Source organism: Microplitis mediator, chromosome 4 (assembly GCF_029852145.1).
Source record: "Microplitis mediator isolate UGA2020A chromosome 4, iyMicMedi2.1, whole genome shotgun sequence".
NCBI classification, from domain to species: domain Eukaryota; kingdom Metazoa; phylum Arthropoda; class Insecta; order Hymenoptera; family Braconidae; genus Microplitis; species Microplitis mediator.
The window spans coordinates 12,314,359-12,338,004 of record NC_079972.1 but is presented as its reverse complement, the minus strand read 5'-3'; the positions used below and the strand labels follow the sequence as shown (position 1 = coordinate 12,338,004).

Genomic DNA, 23,646 nt, shown 5'->3' with positions numbered 1-23,646 from the left:
TCTATACTCGTCTGTTACTACTCTGGAATTAATTTAAATGCGCGAGCATAACTTTTTACCTTTTTCTGTACTTCATTCTTTAATACACATAAGTATATACACACGTGTACATGTATGTTATAATGAAAATAAATATCTTTATACTTTCTTTCCAACTTGTTAGAGTCACATAGTTTCGATTCAGCCCCTATACTCATTATCCAAACTCTGTATATTTACCCAACGCTTAACTTTATCATAATATATTAATAACTATATATATGTACTTTTTTTTATTATTACAAACAGTCTCGTTAATTAATATTTATGTTTGAGGGCATTCTCTGACAATACTCTCCAATTTTTTAAAACATTCTATGACTCAGCGTTCAAATTTTACTAATTGATTTGAAAATAATCGAAGCATTAATTGAAAAAAGGGCAGCGTAGTTGCGATTTTGCTGGGATAGATTTGGGAAAAAATTCTTACAGTTGTTTTCAAGAAGGAGTTGAACGAAATTTGGAAAATAATTTTCGTGTAAATTTTTCAAATTTTCTTGGCTAAAATTTATTTACTGATTTTCGGTTGACTTTTAATTGATGAAAACTGTAAGTAATTTTTTAAAAAATTTATATTGCGGCGACGATCGCAACTACAGAGTAAAAAAAACTGAGGAGCGAAAGCGGATTAAATTCGGAGTGAAATAAAATCTAGATCACTCCGAAATCACTTCGCTGAAAAAATAAACTCCATATTTACTCCATATGCAGAGCGATTTTTTTTAAACTCCGGGACTCTGAGTATTTAAATAAAATCCGTAATCACTCCGAGTTCACTCCCGATTTTTTACAGAAAGTCATTGAATATTTTTAAAAAGTATGTGTGTGGAAGGAGGGGGAGGCTGCCTGAGAATGTCCTTAGTTGTAATTAACAATTTTAATTTTTAATTTAAATAAAATAAAGTTTAATTATTTCTAAAAATGTCTAGCGCTTATCGTAAGCTTGCACTTGTTTTTACATCACTACTTATAATTTATTGTAATTCAAATTTATTCTCACAATAAAAATTAACCGCAATTAACATTTAAACTCCCATTCCCCACATGCCGATCGATATTTGTGCCTGGATAATTGTTAGTCGTATTCGTAAATAATTAACATACATTTTATCTTTCAATCTTTTTTATTTTTTATACACATCTGTACATATGGTATTTTCATATATATTTTTAAAAATTGCGGTGAAAAAAGATTCGTCAAATAATAACATTACCTAATAATTAGTGACACCATTTAAAGTGTCTTGTATTGGGGAAGAAAATATGAACGAAAAAATAAGGGTTGCGTGAGTCACGAAAATTTTATTAAAGTAGAGATCGATAGCCTCGAGATGACGACCTTCAGTATTTCACCCCAAGTTTTTTTTTTTTTATTTTTATTATTACGTATTATATTTTAGTGAGCTGTTAGGTCAGTAAGAGTTCATATAAAAATTCTCATTGTGGAAATAAAGACTGACCGAGGGAGATTCGTATCTTAGATTCAAACACGCAACTAAAAAGTATAGATTTGAACATGTTTATGTTCACACATTCATGTTCATGTTCATGTTAACGCTTGTAAGGACACACGCTTCCAGTTCATAAGCTCGAAAACAGGTACAATACTTATTTTTATTAATATTAAATCATCAAATCATCAGTGTCCTAATTTAATAATAAATTATAATAATAATTGTTCTGTAGGTGATACCACAGATGGTGAGATTAATTTAATTACCATTGATTTGTCTTGTTAATTATACAAAACACGCATAATTTTTAGTCAAGGTAGATGAGTGATTTCTTTCTTTACAAAATATATAAAAGTTATTGCTGATAATTTATTTAAATCCAGATGAATGACCAGTAGAGAATATTAAATATGAGAAAAGCTGCGGGAAAGACAATTCTGCTTCGCCGGTCAATCCACTGAGCTATTTCCTGTGGTGTCATTGTTGTGAACGTGTTCAATTTCGCGAGAGTTGGTCGCCGTGGAAATGATTTTGGTGGAGGGGACGGTGAACTCTCAATCGTCATTATACTGCCGCTTGAAAAGTCACGATCTCTTTCGTCTTCTATTCTCACCGACGGTATATTGATTGTACTAGGACAACCCTGTAAACATATATATGTACATATATATATGTAACATAATTATAAATAATTTATGACAAGTATTGTCAACACGGTTGACACCAAAGTGAATCATTAGTACGAATAGATCAATAAAATCTTTGAGATTTTGCCGATTTAACTCAGAATCTGTTTACTTTATTAAATATTTAAATTATAACGACTGCTATTAGTCGTATAACTTTTTTTAAAAGAAGTTATTGGCAATAATAAGAACTTACGTGGACTGTTAAATAATTTTGACTGGAGTAATCACTGTCATTTAAGCGGCTGTTATCCAGCGAAGACCAAGACCGCGAGCGTTCAAGATTCGTCGTATTTTTTTGAAATTGTTTTCGCGCCAAACGCGGGGTTAACGTTGATTTCAAAATATATTTACTGTTAACTTTTTTCAATTGAACTGTTTTCCTAAAATAAACAAGAAAAAATATTTTTTCGTTGAAATTAATCATTTTAAGTAAAATTTATTTTTAATCAAATTAACGGCTTACTTTCTCCGGTAAATTGTATTGACGAAGGCAAATTCTACCATTGCTGCAAAAAGAAAAATGGTACAACCAAGAAACCAAATTTCGCTGGCTTTTATGTAGGAAACTTTGGGCAATGAGTTTTCGATTTTAGACGCAAGTGTCATGAATGCTAATATTGTGTTAGTTCCTAGAACGATTCTCGGCGGGCTCGCGTCAACGTGAAGCCAGAATGACACCCATGACACCACGACAATCAATACCGATGGTATATAATAGTCCATAACAAAAAATCCCATTTCACGTGCAAGCTTAAACGTGATGCTAATCGAACTAAAGTTACCGGCTGAAAAAAATACATCGGAGCATTAGGACTGTTATTATATATGTAAATGTACATTTAATATATATGTTTATAGATATGGATATGGATACGGGTACGAACATGGATATGGGCAAAAGATATGTAATATAATCCTGATAGCTTTAAATGCTCGCTTTACATCATTTGCAAAAAATAAAATAAATAAATAAAAAGCGAGTGGTCAAGCTTGTATGAAAATCGATCGTTCAATTTACCAAAGTGACCATAATGTTGCTGTGCCGCAGTGTAAGAGACCTCAGTCTCGTTAACCCATTTCCCAACCAGTCGATACTCTGTTAAATGCAACTCTTTGGCTAACACGATCGGTGATTCATCCCAGTATAATTTCATATCTTGCGCACTGTGAGTCCCTTTAATTTCAAATTATTTATTCATTAATAATCACACTGAAAAAATCCGGCGTGAATTCGGAGTGACTGAATTTTATTTCCCTCCGATTCGGAGTTTTAATATTTTAAAAAACTCCCCTCGGATTGAATAAAAAAAATACTCCGATTTTCATCTGCGTTCACTCCGAAAATTTTTTATAGTACACGCTGTAAAAAATCGGGAGTAAATAGGGAGTAATTTCGAATTTCATTTAAATTCAAATTCACTTCGACACTTGGAGATCTGGAGTTTCATAAAAAAAATTACTCTGCCTACGGAGTAAATATGGAATTTATTTTTTAAGGATTGAATTTTACTCCGAGGAAATTAAATAAAAATTCACCCGCTCCGAATTTACTCCGTAAATTTTTTTCAGTGTATAATTAATCATCACAACTAATTTTCAATAATAAACTTAAGTTCCAAATGACCAAACTCACAGCTTTCAAATATCAGCGGGCATTCTTGTACGTCGAAGGGAAATTTTTCCAGGCGAAGAGCGCAGTTCAAGGTGGCCTCGAGTCTAAAGACATATATTTATGCAATGACATTGTATTCATTTTACTTTCAGATACAACAGCAATCGATTAACTCATTGTTATACACTACTGATGTTTAGAGATAACAGATAACTTTTACGACTTTTTGTTATGTCTACCTGGTGTTTAAGATGACCACACCAGTCGGGTCGATTGATATCAGCAAATCTTTGACGCCGTTTCCCATTATTACGGAAGTTCTTTCATTGGACACAAATACTGTTGGTGTCCATATTAAATTATGAGCTGACTGACCCCCAAAAATATGAGTGTACTGCGGCGCTACCTCTGAATATCGGAGTCTTGAGTCGCGGTAACGAAACTGGAGCATCATGTGGACATCAAATTGCTGGTAGACAGGAGTAAAAAAAGTAAATATAATTGATTACGACTAGAGTAAACAAATTTATTCATTGTTTTAAAATGTTAATTACTAGTGTCTTGGCCATATTTGACTTTATTGTATATATGTTGGCCCTGCAGGCAACTTTAATTGGGTCACTTGCATTGATTTCACCAGGTGGTCTTACCATCTTATCGTACCGACAATCATTTGTCAATTCCTGAAGTAATTCTCTCTGTGTTAATGTGTTTTCTCTGTTAATTGCATGACAATTATTACTTTCGACTGCCCTAAAAAATTTAAAACAAATTTTTTTTATCTCAGACTTACTTTTATTCTTATCTGTTTGTAAACTACTTCGGCTAAAAATTATCATACAGTAGTTTTGCAAAGCCAATATTTACTTGGAATAGTAGCAAATGTTTTTTGTTAATTAATATTCAACAGAGTACTTCAGTTAAATGTCTTTTATAAAAAAACACTCGCCTGATATAAATTATCTATGCGTAAAAATTTTTAATACCAATTTGCTTTGTGATAAATTTCGTTTTAAATATTTTATCGTTTTAAAAAATTGAGAAATTTCTTTCATTTTAATTACGCACGCTAGCGATATTCAGTCAGATGCAGTTTTCAAAAAAATAATTGCAATTGCACGTACAAGGATGATACATTTTTCACGTGATTGCAATACGAGTGAAACAAACAATTTGCGTCATAATTAAATATGTGTTAAGTCTTTTATGTTTGATAGCAAAATACCAGTTGATAAAAAAATATTTTTATTAAAAATTTTTCAGTTAACGAAATAAATATTTTTTTAAAGAAAATATATGTTTTTTTATGAAAAATTTATCAGTTTAAATTTTTTTACTTTTACGTTTTCGTATTTTTTTTAAATTTTAATTATTTTTTTTTATTTGTAAAAAAATTACAAGTTTTTTTTTAATACAAAATTTTTATGATACTGAATTCGGCCGACGTCTAATAAATTTTGGATTTGTTTTAAGCCAGAAATTAAAAAAAAATTTTTAAATTGCACTTATAGTTTTTTAAACTTTCATATTTTTAGTTTTTTTTTTTTTCAAATTTAATTGTTCAAAAAAAATCCAAAAATTTTTAATTGTCTGCTAACTTCAAGATCGTAAATTTTTTAGTAAAATTCAGTCTAAAAAATATTTTCTGTTCATATTTATTATTATTTTTGACACTTCTGGAGTATAAATTTAATTTTGTTTGAATTATAAATACTTTAAAATTGATAATTATCAGTTATTGAAATGATTATGTTAATTATCTTCCGTTTACACAAGTGAATATTTTTTATCACAATTTTAATTTAACTAACCAGAAGTTTTTTTTTTTAAAAACTAAACACGTGTTTAAAAAAAATCTCATAATTTATAAATAAAAATAAGAAATAATTAAAAATTTTTTTTCAATTACAACTTAATGATTTGAAATGACAAATTTTAATTGACAAATTAAGAAAAATAAATATTTTTATTACACATAATTATAACGAGCGGTAAATAAATAATATATTTTATTTATTTGTGTTCTTGTTTAAATAAAAACAAATAAATTCATTAAATTATAAACAGTACACATTATTAATTTTAATGCCGGGAGAGATAAATTATTGAGCAAACCCGTATATATTCTTGTAATAAATAAAATTCAATTATAAATTTAGTGCAATGACTTTGACATCGAGAAAATGTTCCTAAAGACCTTCAATGCGACCGCTTATTTCTTTCAACAATAGAAAATACGACATGATACGTCACGCGCTAATGATCTTTTAAAAAATTTCATTATCTGTTACCATTAAATTTTATATATTATTTAATTATTTATTACAATCCACATAAACTCCTTAATTTATTGCCAATAAATAAAACGAATCCTCTTTAAAAAAACCACAAGAACCACAGGAATAAAATATTTTCTCACGTTATTGGGTCTAATTATTTAATTAAAAAAAAAATTAATCAAATATAATTCGAATTATACGAAATAAAAATAAAAATTTTCAAAATCCCAATTGATTTATGAATTAAAAAAAATTTAATGTCATTGAAAATAAAAAACTCACGTAATTGGATCACTTTGTACACAACATAAATAATAAAAAAAAATAAAAATTGATAATTTGATGAAATAAAATCCATTAAAATTACACCCGCGCATTATTGTATCAACAATAAATTTAAAAAATATTATCGGGTCTTATAAACTGTGAGCTGTTAGACTCAAACCGACGGTAACAACTGGAGCCTGACTCTGCTGTTGTCTCTCAGATGGTGGCTTTGAGCAGGTAAATTTGCTGATGTAAAAATATAAAATTACCACAACCAAACGTTGATCCCACTCAAACTGATATACAATAACCGGTGTTTGAATTATCTAAGCTACTTGTTAGTTGTTAGTTGCCTTAGTCATTTCCCAAACGTTTACCAGACCACATATTTACATATCGTAAAAATAAAATAAATCGTACGATGCGTTTGCCGCAAATTTAGACACCCGATGAGACAGTAGACCATAAATGCATTAAGATTATATCTGATAACTCTACTTGTTTAGTAATTAGTACTTGCACATGCAAACTGATTACTCATTGCGCCAACATTTTATTAAATTTATCAACTTTCATTGACAATAAAATAATTTTTATTACTTTATCAATTTATTTACATTAATTATTAAATATAAATATTACTCATTGAAGCCATTTAATTTTTTGGGTTCATTGTGAGGTTTGATGCGATTTACTGTGTAATTTAGTAGGTGGAGATCTTGGAACAACCGCGTGAGTCTTTTTAAATGTCTGTCGGTATACGGAATCAATGCTTCTAAAGACGATGACAATGAGGGCATTTGTATGGCGCCACTCCCAATATCATTCATCAGTATGTTGATGATCAGCTGAAAAATAATTGCCGAGTTATTAATTATAATAATTATTATTCATTACCATAAAAATAAATTACGATTTACTGTATCGCGTGATTTAATTACCTGAGCTGGTTGCGCGTTACGACTATTAGTATTCCACGTAGACGCACACTTGAGTAAAGACTCTTTGTAGTGAGGCTTCAATTCACTAATTGCATCTTTCAGCTTTTCACTATCACTATTTTTCATAATGCCTTCAATAACACGCAGTACTTGCATTGGCTTGTCTAATTTTAATGCCAACTTCAATGCCGCTACCAATTCATCGGCTTTAAGAAGATTTGATAATTTCTGCTCTTCAATTATTAGTTTCTCTTTTTCTTCCATCATTTTATTGCGATTCTCAACAGTAACATCTCGCCATACTACGATCTGTGAATCGCTACCGCCACTTATTATATGATTTTCATCTTCACTTACTAAAAATATATGAAAAATAAATATATAAATACACAGAAAAAAAATATTTCTTGACGGAAAGTATTTTTAATCGTCTCAAGAAATTTTTTGAATTTGTAATTTAAAATAAAAATTTTCTTGAGCCAACAAATTCATGAGTGAGAATGTACCAGACATCAGACAAATTTGTAATTATAAATAAATGGAGTAAATAATTAAAAAAAAATATTTATAAAAAATGCACTTTTCAATTTCAAAATTTTCTAAATGCGCATTTTTAAAAAATTTTATTTCATTAATTATTTACTCTATTTATTAATAACGAGCAACCTGCAGTCACTACGTGACTACCCAAATATCACTACTAAATTTATAAAATACGCAGAAAAAAGGATTTCTTGCCGCACAAAATTTTAATTTGCACCAAGAAATTTTATGCATTATCAATTAAATACAAAAATTGTCTTGGAGCGAGAAAAGATTTTTTTGGTCAAGAAATAATTCCTTGCACCAAGTAATTTTTTCTAGTTCTAAATAAATTTTTGTTTTCAATTCACTACGCAAAAAATTTCTTGGGGTAAGTAAAATTTTTCTTTAGGCGAGTAAAGATTTTTTGTGTCAATGAATCCTTTTTTTTTCTATGTACACTTTTTTGGCTTTGAGAAGCTTCTTAAAACCAAAATGGAGTATAAAAATCTGTCATTTTGGAATAAGTATCGCGATATAAATAATATTGCTATATATTCAGTGACATTCAGTCATATTTAGTGACAGAATAATTAAAGTATTAATTTATTTAAAGAAAATAAATACGATCGTCTTTTTTCGCGCGTAATTTAAATGTAATTCGAATGATATAGATAAATCTATTTATCTCAATACTTGGCAATTAAAAAGAGTTTGAACTGAAAAGGCACAAATTCAAGTCAAGACCTATCTAATGATACGTTTCAATAACATCAACTAATTCTATCATATAGATATGGCGGGAACAAAATTTTCCTTATTCTTCTAATAATATAGATTACAAATTTGTCTGATGGCTGCTACATTCACACTCATAGAAATTATTTTTTTATTTAAAATAAAATTACCAGCAAGTGTCCAGACTCTGCTAGTATGTGCCTCCAATGTAGTTATGGCTTCTGAAGTCTTAACGATCCATAATTTTAGTAACCCATCGGCACCAGATGTAATTAATTGCATTCCACGTGATATAAATTCTCCTCTCATAACTGATGATTCGTGTCCTTCAAAAGTCTGTTGTAAAAAATAGTTATAAAGTATTAAACAATAAGTTTTATTGATGTTATATTAATATATACCTTTAGACAATTTAGTTCTGATATTGACCAAAGTTTTATGGTACAATCAGCGGAAGTTGTCATCAATACTTGATCAATTGGTGAAAATCTTACGCACCAAACGCCTCGGCGATGTCCACGAAGTACTCCGATGAGTTGTAAATTATCTGCGCTCCATAACTTAAATAATTAATCAAATATTAGTACCGTAATTACATTTAATTTAAAAAAAAAAGCATAATAATTAAAAATTACTTTAGCTGTTTTATCTTGTGATCCAGTAGCGATAATTTTATCATTCGGCGATATTACAACGCAATTGATGTCACTTTTTTGCTCATGACCAACGACAGTGTGTTCGACATTTAAATCAATATTTTTATCTAAAAATAAATAAGCAAATTAATGATACTAATTAATATTTAATTAAATAAATAACAAATTACCTGTGGTAGAAAGTTTTTTCGGAAGACTCCACAATTTTAGACACCTGTCCTGACTTACTGAAGCAAAAAAATTAGCAGACGACTGAGAAAGTGCGACAGAGCCAACTGAGGCAGTATGACGTTCGCTGTGACCAATACAAAACATCATATGACTTTCTTTGCACATCAGCCAAACGCGCACGCTGTTATCCTTCGCTGAAGACACCATCAGATAACGATTTGCTGGAGTTGTAGCGAGCGCCAGGACAATTTCAGTATGCCCGCGTAATAATTGACAATTCATCGTAGCCAATTCGTACAATTTAATGTCCCAACTGTTGGTAGCAACGGCAATATGACTCCCGTTTTCTCCCACATAGACAATGTCCAGAATTTCGTCAGTGTACCCAACGAATTGCTTAGTACACACAAAACTTTTCAACGCATGAATAAGAATGTGATGATCTGTAGTGACGACTGCAAAACATTCGACTTGTTCGTTCAACAATAAATGTGTAATCGACAGATCGTCTTTGTCTTCAGCAGCTGGCACTAATGAATTATTCTGACAGTAAACTTCCCGGCCAGATTTCATCTCCCATATTTTAACTGTCCCCTTTTGTCCGGCACTTGCGACAAATATTTTATCGTCGGAATCTTCGTCAATGTCTATTGGCAATTTCATGTTCGCGGGTATTATGAAAGCTCCTTCAATCCCTTCAAAGACTGGCAATACTCTTATAGAAACTTGCTGTGTGATATCCCACAGAATTAATACTTTGTCACGTCCCGAGCTAATGATTAATTAATATCAATATTTATTAATTATTTATTTATTTATATTGTAATTGTAAATGCGTACCTTACTAAATTAATACCATTATTATGAAATGATAGAGAGGTAACTTTACTAAGATGGGCTTTGAGTCTTATTGTCAATTGTCCTGTAGTGATATCCCACCCGAATATTTCATGTTTATCATCACCGGCTGCGAAAAGTAATTGCATTTGTGCATCTGGGTGGAACTCTAAGACACTGAAAAATAATTTCATTATTTTACAAGCTCCAGTAATTAAAATATTATTCCTGTCTAGTCTATGTAATTAAAAATGACCCTGATAGCCACCTTAACCGTAAGTTAACTTCAAGCTACAGCCGTATTCTGAAGGCAACTTAAAGGAAAGTGTTAGAGAGCAAGCAGTTATCTTTAAGTTGACAGTAAATCGTCTGTAAACTTGAATTAAATTTGACAAGTGTTACTGTCAGACAATGACGTTAAGTTGATTTAAAGTTTCACTTCAAATTCACGGCAAGTTTTTCTGTCAAATTACATTCAGATGACGGCCGTAGATTTGCATCAACTTGCACGCATATTATCCAGCCGAGGCTTGCCAGTAACTTGTCGTTAAGTTTCGATGCTTCACTGCAGAACTCGCTAAGCAATTATATTTAGACTGTGGCTATCAAGGGAATGGCTAAATATTTTGTTAAACGAAAAACTAGAGCAATTCGACGTTTTTTTAAATTTTTTTAAATATTCGTTTGAGTCCGGGGAAGGTTTCTACCCGTAAAACACTTGGAATAAATGAATTAAAATCTGATAGACGAGGATTTACTTGTTTCGTTACCTTACGACTCCTATAAGTCCTTTTAAATTGTGAGTGCAGGAATGATGCTGCAAATTCCATAATCGTACACTGGAATCACTTCCACCAGAGGCCATTATGTCGTTACCGAAAAATGTTATCAGTGGAATCGGGCCCTGGTGAATTGACTTCCAATGTTTCACAAGTTTTTCATCTGCGCAAAATGAAATTATGCATTTTAATAAATATATTATAAATTAAATAAGTAATTAATTAATTAATTATCACCTTTCCATGTCCATAATTTAAAAAGACTACTTTTGTGAGAGGTTATTACTTGATTGCCATCATTACTGACACAAAAAGTATTGACAACATCAATGTCTTCATCTTCGGAGTTTCCTAATTTATTTACAACGAGTCCTGTGCTTATGGACAACACCGACAATGTTCCATTGTTCAGACAAAATAAATGTTCTCCATCTTTGCTCCACTGCAAGATATAAATAAATTCAAATTTAAATAAAAGTACCGGAAAAAATAATAAATAATTTAAAAAAAAACATCAACGTACTTTGACATTTCCTCCGGTATAAAAAGCTGAATGTTTTGATTCTATAGCAAATCTGAAATTAAAACAGTAAATTTATAAATATATTTAATTAACGTAACCTCAAAAATAAAAAAATAAAATTTATAAATCACTTGCTGTCAAAAAATAATTTAAAAATTAATTAAATATACTTACGCTTCTTTTATATTTTTATTACTCATTTTAATTTAAAAAAATAATCAGTTTCTTAAAATAAAATTCATTAAAACAATCAAGTAAATTTGATGTCTCTATAAACTCAGACCACGTGTCTCGTATCGTGATTGTTTAATTCAAATCGCGCGGCACTCTGGCGGCAACTTTTGAAACTTTAAAACGACAATAAAAAAAGAACTCCAAAAAGTAGTGAGTGCCGATTGTTGAATTACTTGATAAATTTAAATTACAATTACGATAATTAATAAGAGACTTTTCAGTAAATAATAAATACTCAAAAGCACTTTATTTATTGACAGGACAGTCAAGATGTCACTTTTGACAGCCAACTGTGTAAGATTGAATTTATGCAGGCATTTATTACGTACATCGGTATCATTACAATTAGCAGCTCGGTCATCAACATCAAAACCAACTTTGTATGAATCTAAAAGATTTCCTGGGTACCAAGTACTTTATAATTTTGAAAATGTTAGAAATGTCGGTTTAATTAATCGATTAAAGTATCGCATGACAATATTGTCATGTATTGTCATCCCATCATCGATGCTGTTGGAGGTTACGAGTGTCATACCTCTAAGCATGTCGGAAGCATTTACTTTTTTAAGTGAGTTGATAATTATGTCAATTTATTGTGATACTGAAATTAGCCGGTCTAATAATTTATTGGTTTTTTTTTAAACGATAAATTAAAAAAAAATCAACATTCAAAAAAATTGCACTTATAGTTTTATTAATTTTCTACATGTGCATATTTTTATTTATTTTTTTTTTTAATTTAAATTTGAAAAAAAAATTGAGAAATTATTAATTGTCTGCCAAATTCAGGATCAATTTATTATGATACCAAAATTAGCCATCGTCTAATAATTTTTTGGTTTTTTTTTTTTGAATGCAGCAGATATAAGAAAAATTTTAAATTACAAATAAACGAATAAAACATTTAAAAATATGAAAATAAAAAAAATACACATACTGATTTTCAAATTTTATGAATGTGCATTTTTTTATTTCGTACGATTTACGTTTAGTTCATTTATTTCAAAATTTTTTAAATTTATTATTGTCAGCTGCATTCACACTCGTAACTTCAGGATCATAATTTATTAACTGAGTTATTTAAATTAAAAATTTTTTAATTACAGCGGTTGCAGTTACAATTTTCTTCCATGGAGCCGGATTATTTTGTAACAACGTAATCGGGTACATTTACTCCAAACCAAAGAGCAATGATTTAAAAATTTCCTACGTTAATTATTGGGGCAAAAGAATAGATATTGACGCAAACGCTAAAACTATAACTTGTTCTGAAACATCAAATATGTTTTTCCGACCATTATTTAATTCCGTTAAAACAGAAAATACTAAATTTCCATTAAAATTGTATGTAAAAGGAAAAGTTATGGATGAAAAACACTTTGATAATATATTTGGTATTCCTTTTTAAATAAATTTATGTTTATAGTATAACAATGACTTTTATTAAATGATTATTTTATTTATAAGATAATTATAGTTATTAATTATGACCATCGGTAATGAGCATAAGAACGATTGGCCTCGCACTGTCTGTGAAGATCTTGTTTCTTTTTTACAACTCGTCCCTAAAAATAAATAATTTTATTTATTGCAAGTATGAGTATTGCGGTGATAATTTACTGCAAATTAATTGTTGCTAATTAATTGATTAATTAATTAATTAATTATTAAACTAACTCTATTATTAGACGCTTCTATTAATTCTTTAGCCAGCACTACCGCGTAAGGAGTTCTGGGATCTTTTTCCTTGCACATCTGCACTAGCCAATTCATTGCTAAGAATTTGCGTCTTGGTTCTTTTATAGGCACAGGCACCTGGTGAATTAAAAAATAAATTGTTTTAAAAAATAACTAGAGCCGGGATTTTTACTTTGATTCAAAAATAACAATTGATATTTAACGCTGTTAAATTTTTGATATAACGGCGGAAATATTGGTCGTATAAAAAAATCATAAGAGACATTTTTTCTGTAAAATTAAATTTCCTGTAACTTTTGTTTCAAAACTTTTTTTATAAGACCAATATTTTCGGCGGAATATCAAACATATGAACCACTAATTTCAAAATTAAGGCAAAAATCTTGTCCCTAATAATAACAAGAGTTTATTTACCTGGTAGGTAGCACCTCCTTTCTTGATACCTTTAAGTTCCATTACAGGTTCGACATTAACCAGAGCTTTGTGCAAAATAGTTACTGGGTCTATTATTATCTCACCACGAGCTTCTGGAGTCTCTTTGTGGTAATGTTCTATCTGTATACGTTTTATGGTTTCGAACGCCTGCTCGAGTAAACTACGTGCCAGTACTTTATGACCTCTTCTCATAATCATATTTGTGAATTTTCTAAAATATTTCGATAGTTAATATTCAGTTAGTAATTTATTTATCAATAAATATACCTCACAATGGGATCGTGAAACTCGGAACAAGTGTCGTCACCGAAGGCAGGCTTAATGGGCACGTGAGCTAGATGTTCAGCTTCACCAGTTTCTTCTAGTAATGCTTGCTCTTCTTTTTTAAATATTGGCTTTACAAATGACGGTGGAAAGACGCTGTATAATTTTATCGAGCCTATATTTATGAAACTAAAAATTAAATATATTCATTAGTTCAATAAATATAAAATGGGAAGGTATCAGGTGCCTACAATATTTTTTCATAGATTATAATTATTTACTGCTCAGTTGCCTACGAAAATTTATTTCCTACGGTTCTATTGCTTGAAAAAATATAAAATATGTAATTTAATTGCAGACAATTATTGCACAGTTCTATTGCCTACTTAAAAATATTTCATGATGTTCAGTTGATTACTATTTAATTGTGAACCCAAATCAAAGAAATATCTGACTAATGTAGAGAAGCTTCTGATTTATTTGCTGAGAAAATCTTGTACTTGAGGAGAAATGATCAACGTTCAAGACCGATCACTTGAGAAAAAAGACACAGCTGATCTGAAAAATATCAGAACCACGGTAGTCTTCACGATAGTAACTAGAAAACTTGACAGAGTTTTCGATTAGAAATTAGTGACCTGATCAGGTCATTCCCTGCATCGACTATGAGATTAAACCCAGTGTCTTATTATAGACCGGCGAGTTATACTATTGTGAAGATTACCGTAGTTCTGATATTTTCCAGACCAATCGCGTTTTTTTTCTCAAGTGATCGGTCTTGACCATTGATCATTTCTCCTCAACAAGTACGAGATTTTCTCAGCAAATAAATCAGAAGCTTATCTACATTAATCAGATATTTCTTTGATTTGGGTACACAATTAAATAGTAATCAATTGAACATCATGAAATATTTTTAAGTAGGCAATAGAACAGTGCAATAATTGCAGGCAGTTAAATTACATATTTTATATTTATCTAAGCAGTAGGACTGTAGGAAATAAATTTTAGTAGGCAACTGAGCAGTAGACATTTATAATGTACGAAAAAATGTTAGTATTTTTATTCCCTATCCAAAAATTCCCATAGAATCCACTCAACTGCGACAAAAACCGCATAGAAACCAATACGGTCTATAGGATTCTATGCGGTTCTTGTCGCAGTTGAGTGGATTCTATGGGAATTTTTGGATAGGGTTGTGGTTTAGATTACCAGGTATTTGTCTAAAATTATGTGATAACTGAGGGTTCAAAGAATAATCATTTTAAAAAAATAAATACCTGGTTAAATTGATATTTTTTAAACATAATTGTAAATTTCTTGCTTGCACTCCAATATTAGCCATCATTGTTTTCCTAATAATTTTATCTCAATTATTAACCTGCCGACCCAACAATTGAAAAAAAAAAATAAAATATCAATATTAACCTCCAAATTGTATCACCTAATTCATACTCACCATAAATATAGCAGCGGTAATTTGCTGCTCAAAAAAACTTTTTATTTAAATTTATTGACAACTTTAAAAATTTTACTTTTTGTCAAGTAAATGTTGCAAAAAAAAAATAAATAAATATATCGTAAATGATGCAGATAAGTATGAAAGCTGTAAAGTTTAAGTAGCGATCAATAACACTGGTTCAAGATCTTACCGACTTATTTCAAGAGTGCCGCGAATTTTGAATCAAGATGTAATTTTATTTATTTTTTCTATGAGTAATAAATAATTATCTAATGATTGGTCTATTTATATTTAATTGCTCAATAAACTGCCTGAGAGAAGTAGCTGATTTAAATTTTAAATACTAGTAGTAACCCAAGCGGCACAAAATAAAATTGTTGAGTTTTTGTTGAATTTAAGTTAACAATTGATTAACATAAATTCATGATAACAAATTGCCATTTTAAATTTAACATTAAGTCAACAATTTTTTTTTGTGCCGCTTAGAAACTAGTATTTAAAATTTAAATTAGCTACTTCTAATTCTAGTAACCTTGACCGGTGCAAGGCAGCAGCAGCGGGAGTAGTTCGGTGCTCGCCACTAGATTGCGCCCAGCTGATTGTGATGTCCCGGGTAAGATATCTGTTTCAGAAGTATTATATTCTAATAAACTTGAGAATAACTGTATCAAGATCTCATGGGTTTTTTTTTATAACTTTTGCCCAATGCAAACATGTAAATCCACAAGTATTACAACTTAAGAAAGTGAAAATACATAAATCGTAATTTAAACGATAAACGTAACTGATAAAACTGCGCAAGCAGTAGAGGTACAGAAAATTGTAAAACTTATACTACTGTAAACTTGAAATGATAAATAATTATACTAGTCAAGTGCAAAAAAAAATAATTCTGTCACGAGTATTTCTCTGTTACTCGACACATGCTGACTACTGTCTATCTCGATACGATAATGTAGTTTATACTTAATTACATCATGGCATCAATGTTTCCTTCGATAATTTTGTAATGTATAATAGAAAAACAATAAGTATATTTTTATAATAGAATAAAATCTTTAGTATTCATCTTATAAATGCTGGCTATTAATTGAAAAAACTTTTAGTTTCAATAAATGAATCGATTTTTTTATATAAAAGTGGTGGAAAATTGTTCCTTCAAAATAGGCGATTGTTCTCGATGATTTTTAATTTCTAGCTTTTCAACTGAGCTTATCCCATCTAGGTATCTATTTTGGGACTACTTATTATAAATTGTTAGTCAAAATTAAATTTTATACAAAAAATATTTTAAAATTAATTCCAGTCCTTTATTATGCCGTCAGTACCGGCGGTGACGACGCGAAATGTCGTTGGGATGTTTACTATTTTTGTTTTTGGTTGTTGGATGTTGGAATTTGATCGACCTCTAAAGATGTTCCATTATATTCCAACAGCTCCTCTGCGGTTCTAAGGATTCTGGTTCGGTGGTTCTTATTTGTAAATCCGTCTTTTAAAGTTTGAAAAATTATGACGAATTCTGTAAAATTTTGAAACTACATAATTTTTCGCCCACCATTCCAGTCATCAATACTTTAATTAATTAATAAAAACTCCACTCGAATTCTGTCTCCACACTTAAACTTTGCTTAAAAATATAACCGTTTACAAGTTGACATCGTTTTGTATCGTAAGTAATTATCGTACTGACTTTACCAGACATAGGTTACTAATGGATACTGTATTATCTTTAAGTGAGTGAATATAAACCTTCCTCAAACAACAATTCGAAATAAATACGGCCGTTCTTGACATCTTTCTACTCTTAGCTACATCAGGAATAATATCGGACTGGTATATATTTTTATACTGAAATTAACAACCTTTTAGGATAAAAATAGTATATCCATAGTGATATATATATTTATCTATCGTCACTCGAGTTTTCCCGGTTTTCGGAGTTTAGTTCCCCATTCGCGGCGTTTTCTTGTGTCGCCTCCTTCTGGGCATTAATATTTTCGACACTACTGACTTATCACTCTCTTATTCCATCAATTCACTGTATTTTAATAATCATAATTGTGAAAAAATATTTTTTATTAACAAATAAAGTAATTTGTATAAAATCAATAGATTTTTTTTTTCATAGTAACAACTAGTAAAATTTAAAAGACTGTTAATAAAATAATAAATATATAAATGTATATAAAGTTGTAAGTTTGATAATTATCGATGAGAAAAACGATGCGTTATTCTGAAAATCAGTACATTTGCCCAATAAGTTGGTGGAATAAGATATCCTAGAAGGTGTTGGAAGGTGTGCCTTGACAAGTGGTTTAACCTGTTTCTACAAATATACATTATTTTTTAAATAAACTAAATAATAACTGATAACAATAATGGCTGAGAGCCAAGGCAACTCATCATCAAACCAATTGAATCAAGGTACGTTTATTTACAATCATTTATTCATAAGTTTTTTATTATCATCCTGACAGCAGCAGACAAAATTTTATTTATTTTTGATAACCAGAATAAATATTGAGGCAGAGTTTTAAAAAAATGCATGAGAATTTTTAAAAAAATTGTGTATATTTAAAAATTTTCAAAATGACAATTAACTGGGTAATTAAAAAGAATAAAATTTTAAATTGTCGGCTACTTTTAGAATTTTTTTTATTTCGCGCCTCAGTTTTATATACAATTTTATTCCATCACTTGCTGTCATCATAACCGACTTCTTATTTTTTAGACAATTAAAATTTTTAAATTTATAATTAAATGACACTAGTACTCGGTGTAAAAAATCGGGAGAATTCGGCTTTTATTTAAATCCGAATTCACTCTGTCACTTGAGTTCCGGAGTTTTTAAAAAAATCACTCCGAAAGTGGACTTAATATGGAGTTTATTTTTCCGCGGAGTGATTTCGTAGTGATCTGGATCTGATTTCACTCCGAATAGGAGTTCAAATATTTAAATAAACTCCCAGAGTAAATTTACTCAAAGGAGATTAAATAAAAAATCAGTCATCTGCTCCGAATTTACTCCGCCAATTTTTTACAGTCATTTAATTAGTAATCAACTTGTTATTTATTTATAACTTTATCAATATTTATTTATAATCTTGACATTAAAGTTCCAGGTTCTGGTCGGACATTCAACTTTCAGCGTTTTGATTTTCGTTCAAATAATGACATACAAAAAGAATCAGGTATTAAATCATGTAATTTTAATTAAAATTACTTTCATTTTTATCATTATATTGATTATATATTTTATTGGTGATTACTGATAATTAATTATTGTAATTTCATTTCAGAAAAACGACGAGCTCTTAAGCTCCCGTTACCAACACAAAGCAGTAGTTTACCAACAAATTCCAGTAATTCAAGTTCTACTGGAACGTCAGCTAGTTCTCCTGTACCGTAAGTACTTTTTTTTTATCAACTTTTAAATTTATCAGCTAATAAATATTTATTGTTTTTAGACTTTCACGTCCTATCTTGCCTTTATCAATATCTAAATTACCGGTTAAATCTCGAACACCACCGCAACAAGGACATTTTCCTGACAAAGCACGGTAGCTATTTAATTACCAATATATTTATAACTATAAGTACCCAATATTTATTAAAGGAAAGTCGGTAGTTATTTTTGTCCAATAATTTTTCTCAAGCAAAAGCTTTAAATGCAAAATCAGGTTCTAGGCCAGAATATCCATTGTAAAAAGATCCAGTGCAAAAATATCCATGAAAAAAATCCAATACAAATATATCCAGTGGAAAAAATATCTATGTCATTAATTTTCTGCATAAATGGATAATTTTTTCATGGATATTTTTATGATGGATATTCTGACTGGTCACCGCAAAATCATTTGTTGGAGTCAAGAGAAAAATATAGACAAAGTTTCTACTTATTGTCCAAGTGCAACGAGGACAGAACCGATAGTTTACTTGAGAGTGATAGAGAAAAAAGACTCTAGTCTTTTTAAATAAAAAATAAATTTAATTTTTTTTCTATGTAGGGATAAATTAAGAATGTGCCAGTCAATGCAAAGTACTGGTAAATTACAACTGTCACCAGACACTGTGTATGATTTTACAAGTGAAGATCTACAGGACATTGGTGAAATTGGTCGAGGAGGCTTTGGTACTGTAAATAAAATGATTCATAGGATAAGCAATACTGTCATGGCTGTGAAAGTAAATTATTATGATTAATGATAAATAGTTGAGGTGTGCGAATAATTAAAACTTACGAATTACTCGTTAATTATTGAATCATTCGAAAGTTTATTGATAATACGAGTGTGAATGTAGCAGGCATGAGACAATTTATAAATTTGAATAAATTAGAATAATGAAATTTTCAAAAATGCGCGTAAGGATCTTGCATTTATCTAAATATGCATTTTTTATTTTTTACTCTATTACATTTCATTCATTTAATTAAAAATTTTAAAACTGCCAATTGTCAGCTACATTCACACTCACAATAATTCAAAAATTTTATTTTTAACGACTTAAAATTTTAACATTTTTTCCAATAATTTAAATTTTAGTCAGAGGTAAATAGAGCTCAGACGAATCTATGAAAAAATTATTTTTGATTAAAAATTAAGCTCTTTATTAAATAAAAATTGAAAATTTTAATGATACTCCAATTGGCCGACGTCTAATAATTTTTGGATTTTTTTCGAAGCGATAAATTATAAAATATAAATATTTCAAAAAATTGCGCCTGTAGTTTTTTCAATTTTCTACATGTGTATATTTTTAATTTTTTTTTTAATTAATTTATGGAAAAAAAATCTAAAAATTATTAATTGTCTCCTAACTGCAGGATCATATATTTTAGAGCTGAATTTAAATCGAGTAGTTTTAAAAGTAACAAATAAATCAAAGACTCGGATACTTTTAGAATTGACGAGTAATTTGTAAAGTCCTGAATGATTCAAAAGTTGGAATTCTTCGATTCACACACCTTTAAAATATGTATAATAATAAATAACTGTAAATATTTATTAAAATAATATTAATAATTGTAGAGAATTCGTTCTACGGTAGATGAAAGAGAACAAAATCAATTATTAATGGACTTGGAAGTGGTGATGAAGTCAAATGAGTGTCCATATATCGTGCAATTTTACGGAGCTTTATTTAAAGAAGGTGACTGTTGGATTTGTATGGAACTAATGGACACCTCATTAGATAAATTTTATAAATTTATTTACGAGAGATTAAATAAGAGGATACCCGAGTGCATACTGGGTAAAATAACAGTAGCTACTGTTAAAGCACTTAATTATCTTAAAGAAAAATTACGAATAATTCATCGTGATGTTAAACCAAGCAATATTTTATTGGATCGTGGCGGCAATATTAAACTTTGTGACTTCGGTATTTCTGGGCAGCTAGTGGATTCTATCGCACGTACGCGTGACGCCGGTTGCCGACCTTACATGGCTGTAAGTTTCATAGTTGTCATTTGATGTAAAAGTCTGTAGGTTTATTATTTTTTTTTTTTAATTGAAATGATTGGTTCTGATTATTAGCCGGAGCGGATAGACCCTCAGCGAGCTCGCGGTTATGATGTGAGAAGTGATGTCTGGTCATTAGGAATCACACTGATGGAAGTTGCAACTGGTTATTTTCCATATCCTAAATGGAATTCAGTTTTTGAACAATTGTATCAAGTTGTACAGGGAGACCCGCCACGATTATCACCCAATGGCAATGGCAATCATTTTACTATGGAATTTGTAAACTTTGTTAACACTTGGTAACTATATTTTTTTAAAATTACTATCTGTGGGTTCCATGACAACTGATCCCAGACAACTGACCCGTGTAAAAAAATTTTTATTCATAACGAATTTAGATCTAAATTTCATTACGAAACTCAGATCGTGCCACAAATATGACTTTCATCATGAATTTGTATCAACAATTCTAATCATGACAAAGTTATGACTCAGTCAAATTTTTATTCAAGTGATCCGAAGTTCATTCACTAAATTAATTGTACAATCGAAACTGATTTATTTTAATCAAGTACTTGATAGAAGAAATTTATTGGTAGTTTCTGAGTCGATAAATTTGATTAAAAGTTTAATGCAGTAAAAATTCAGTCAAGTTTCTATCGAAGTCATCCCAAGTCCAATTCAAAGACGTAATTATAAATTTTTAGAGGTGATACGGATTTACTAGACGAATAATTGTGGGAGCAAATTCATGATGAATGTCATATTTGTGTCACGATCTGAGTTTTGTGGTGAAATTCAGATCTAAATTCAGTAGGAACAAAAATTTTTTTACACGGGTATCCCCGACAAGTAATCACACGATAATGGATCCCACAGACAACTGATCTTGAGTCAATAAATTTTTTCTTCAAGCAAAAAAATTTTGTTTTCAATTCATACTAAAAAAAATTTCTTGGGGCGAGAAAAAATTTTTTCTGTGTGCTCTCGAATATTTGAAAATAATTGATATGAATTTTATTGGAATTTAAATTTAATTTAAAAAAAAAAATTTACCGTAAATTTGAAGGGAAAAAAAATAAAAATTATATTTTACAGTTTAATAAAAGAAGAACATCAACGCCCGAAGTACAATAAACTTTTAGATCATGCATTTATAAGACGATCTGAAGAGGCGCAAATTGATGTCGCTGCTTATATCTGCAGCATTATGGACAATATGGCAAATAATGGAATAACACCATTTACAACTGATCAGCCTTAATAATTAAATAATAATAATAAATATACAATTCAATAAATAATAATTAATGGAAATTTTTTCTTGGTTTTAAAGAAAATCGGCTACACAAGTGTCTTGATTAACTTTAATTATTTTTGAGTGATTGATTACTTTTTGAGTTAATTAATTCCTGTAAAAAAAAAACAAAGGTCATGGTAAAATTGTAAAAAAGACATTTCGTGTTTTGTAGAATTTGTCCTTTTTGCGCGGTAATTTTAAAAAACTTAAAATGTGATCAATTTAGATCTTAGATAGCATAAAATAACGTCGCAAATAGTTGACTTAAAAATAATTCAAGTTTTCAATATCCAGACATTTGTGTAAATATTTTTTTCTTTTAAATTAAATTATTACTATCATTATTATTATTATTATTATTATTATTCGTTGTTACATATTTTAATTGTTGTACAACTCAAAGGCAATATCTAAAATTATGCGTGCATTTGTTATTTTATTTAGAATCTACTCAAGTTATGCCCTCACTTAAATAAGAGAAGGTTCGAATAATTAAAAATAAATAATGATAAGAGTAAATAATTAATATTAATGAAGAAAAACTTGTTTGTATAGCGAGTAGTTGTCATCTGTCATGGTGGCCTTAGTAGACAAAAAAAAATTAATAATAAATAAACATATAAAATAAAAAAAAAATGAGAAGCTAACGAGCGGGAATAATTAATAAATTAATTAGTGTACTTTCTTACGTACAGCACTTGTAAAAAAAAAATGATATTAGTTCTCCATTAATTTAATTATCACCGAAAAATATAATCAAATAATTTTAATAATAATAATAATAATAATTTTAATAGTAACAATAATAATAATATTAATAATAATATTAATAATAATAATTATCATAAATTTACATTATAATATTAATGATAATAACAATCAGTTAGTATTTTAATCATGTATATCAATACCGTTCGTTCGTCTCGTGACCCACTCGTTTATAAAAAAAATTATTGATGAAAAAATTACTTTACATTTTATAAAGAGTTAATTGTGTAATGAACTCTGGCATGACAATTTTTTTTTCATTGCAGAAGCAGTACGTTATTGATAATTGTAATTTTATTAGAATCAGCTTATTACCGGCATTTAAAATTAATTAAATGACTAATGCCTTAACAAGAAAAGGATAATATTATGTAATGTAATGAGATAATAAATGCCTGATTGATTAAACAGTATATGAAAATTTTTCTTGGTTATTTTAAGATTAGCCAGGTTTTTTTCTATCGGCTAACGACCCTTTCAGACAAGGGAATCATTCACCGTGACGAGGTGGCT

The 23,646-nt window shown here is 29.4% G+C and overlaps 5 protein-coding genes across 8 annotated transcripts; 2 read left to right on the top strand and 3 right to left on the bottom strand.

Moving 5' to 3' along the window:
* Window positions 1-1,144: 1,144 nt before the first annotated feature.
* LOC130666228 (pH-sensitive chloride channel 2-like) lies at window positions 1,145-6,769 on the bottom strand. Of its 3 annotated transcripts, none has more exons than XM_057467022.1 (8): window positions 6,610-6,769; window positions 4,349-4,547; window positions 4,034-4,263; window positions 3,816-3,898; window positions 3,201-3,356; window positions 2,646-2,967; window positions 2,376-2,562; window positions 1,145-2,136 (listed from the first exon to the last, which is right to left on the bottom strand). In XM_057467022.1, the coding sequence occupies exons 2-8, from the start codon at window positions 4,445-4,447 to the stop codon at window positions 1,867-1,869; spliced, it is 1,347 nt and encodes a 448-aa protein (XP_057323005.1). In that variant the 5' UTR covers window positions 4,448-4,547; window positions 6,610-6,769; the 3' UTR covers window positions 1,145-1,866. The 3 variants fall into 3 exon arrangements, with proteins under 3 accessions (XP_057323005.1, XP_057323003.1, XP_057323004.1); XM_057467020.1 differs by lacking the exon at window positions 6,610-6,769 and adding an exon at window positions 6,356-6,603; XM_057467021.1 differs by lacking the exon at window positions 6,610-6,769 and adding an exon at window positions 4,662-4,790.
* A 141-nt stretch (window positions 6,770-6,910) lies between these two features.
* On the bottom strand, window positions 6,911-11,819 carry LOC130666226 (transducin beta-like protein 3). Its single transcript, XM_057467019.1, has 11 exons — window positions 11,682-11,819; window positions 11,508-11,559; window positions 11,222-11,426; window positions 10,976-11,147; window positions 10,209-10,382; window positions 9,368-10,140; window positions 9,177-9,304; window positions 8,943-9,101; window positions 8,712-8,877; window positions 7,282-7,637; window positions 6,911-7,188 (listed from the first exon to the last, which is right to left on the bottom strand). The coding sequence occupies exons 1-11, from the start codon at window positions 11,705-11,707 to the stop codon at window positions 6,979-6,981; spliced, it is 2,421 nt and encodes an 806-aa protein (XP_057323002.1). The 5' UTR covers window positions 11,708-11,819; the 3' UTR covers window positions 6,911-6,978.
* On the top strand, window positions 11,755-13,175 carry LOC130666230 (transmembrane protein 186). Its single transcript, XM_057467026.1, has 3 exons — window positions 11,755-11,891; window positions 12,002-12,309; window positions 12,848-13,175. Exons 2-3 carry the CDS (start codon window positions 12,012-12,014, stop codon window positions 13,147-13,149), a joined length of 600 nt encoding a protein of 199 aa, XP_057323009.1. The 5' UTR covers window positions 11,755-11,891; window positions 12,002-12,011; the 3' UTR covers window positions 13,150-13,175.
* Window positions 13,167-15,754, bottom strand: LOC130666229 (28S ribosomal protein S7, mitochondrial). Of its 2 annotated transcripts, none has more exons than XM_057467023.1 (6): window positions 15,598-15,754; window positions 15,419-15,519; window positions 14,142-14,327; window positions 13,854-14,085; window positions 13,419-13,556; window positions 13,167-13,306 (listed from the first exon to the last, which is right to left on the bottom strand). In XM_057467023.1, the coding sequence occupies exons 2-6, from the start codon at window positions 15,484-15,486 to the stop codon at window positions 13,226-13,228; spliced, it is 705 nt and encodes a 234-aa protein (XP_057323006.1). In that variant the 5' UTR covers window positions 15,487-15,519; window positions 15,598-15,754; the 3' UTR covers window positions 13,167-13,225. The 2 variants fall into 2 exon arrangements, with proteins under 2 accessions (XP_057323006.1, XP_057323008.1); XM_057467025.1 differs by having other exon boundaries at window positions 15,419-15,493; window positions 15,598-15,727.
* A 1,849-nt stretch (window positions 15,755-17,603) lies between these two features.
* On the top strand, window positions 17,604-23,546 carry LOC130666497 (dual specificity mitogen-activated protein kinase kinase 4). Its single transcript, XM_057467541.1, has 8 exons — window positions 17,604-18,024; window positions 18,717-18,791; window positions 18,900-19,005; window positions 19,068-19,160; window positions 19,608-19,785; window positions 20,631-21,050; window positions 21,138-21,364; window positions 22,164-23,546. Exons 1-8 carry the CDS (start codon window positions 17,979-17,981, stop codon window positions 22,327-22,329), a joined length of 1,311 nt encoding a protein of 436 aa, XP_057323524.1. The 5' UTR covers window positions 17,604-17,978; the 3' UTR covers window positions 22,330-23,546.
* Window positions 23,547-23,646: the final 100 nt, after the last annotated feature.

Excerpts from the sequence above, each read along its gene's own strand:
- LOC130666228 (XM_057467020.1), bottom strand. The coding sequence starts at position 6,450 with ATGCGCGGGTGTAATTTTAATGGATTTTATTTCATCAAATTATCAATT. Across the intron at positions 4,264-4,348 it reads CAAATATGGCCAAGACACTA|CAATTTGATGTCCACATGAT; the intron begins GTAATTAACATT and ends CCTGTCTACCAG. Across the intron at positions 2,563-2,645 it reads AATACAATTTACCGGAGAAA|GAAAACAGTTCAATTGAAAA; the intron begins GTAAGCCGTTAA and ends TGTTTATTTTAG.
- LOC130666226 (XM_057467019.1), bottom strand. The coding sequence starts at position 11,707 with ATGAGTAATAAAAATATAAAAGAAGC. Across the intron at positions 11,560-11,681 it reads AATAAAAATATAAAAGAAGC|ATTTGCTATAGAATCAAAAC; the intron begins GTAAGTATATTT and ends TTTTAATTTCAG. Across the intron at positions 7,638-8,711 it reads CAGAGTCTGGACACTTGCTG|TAAGTGAAGATGAAAATCAT; the intron begins GTAATTTTATTT and ends ATATATTTTTAG.
- LOC130666230 (XM_057467026.1), top strand. The coding sequence starts at position 12,012 with ATGTCACTTTTGACAGCCAACTGTGTAAGATTGAATTTATGCAGGCAT. Across the intron at positions 12,310-12,847 it reads GGAAGCATTTACTTTTTTAA|CGGTTGCAGTTACAATTTTC; the intron begins GTGAGTTGATAA and ends TTTTAATTACAG.
- LOC130666229 (XM_057467023.1), bottom strand. The coding sequence starts at position 15,486 with ATGATGGCTAATATTGGAGTGCAAGCAAGAAATTTACAATTATGTTTA. Across the intron at positions 14,086-14,141 it reads TTTCACGATCCCATTGTGAG|AAAATTCACAAATATGATTA; the intron begins GTATATTTATTG and ends GAAATATTTTAG. Across the intron at positions 13,307-13,418 it reads TAGAAGCGTCTAATAATAGA|GGACGAGTTGTAAAAAAGAA; the intron begins GTTAGTTTAATA and ends ATTTATTTTTAG.
- LOC130666497 (XM_057467541.1), top strand. The coding sequence starts at position 17,979 with ATGGCTGAGAGCCAAGGCAACTCATCATCAAACCAATTGAATCAAG. Across the intron at positions 19,161-19,607 it reads CATTTTCCTGACAAAGCACG|GGATAAATTAAGAATGTGCC; the intron begins GTAGCTATTTAA and ends TTTTCTATGTAG. Across the intron at positions 19,786-20,630 it reads ATACTGTCATGGCTGTGAAA|AGAATTCGTTCTACGGTAGA; the intron begins GTAAATTATTAT and ends TAATAATTGTAG.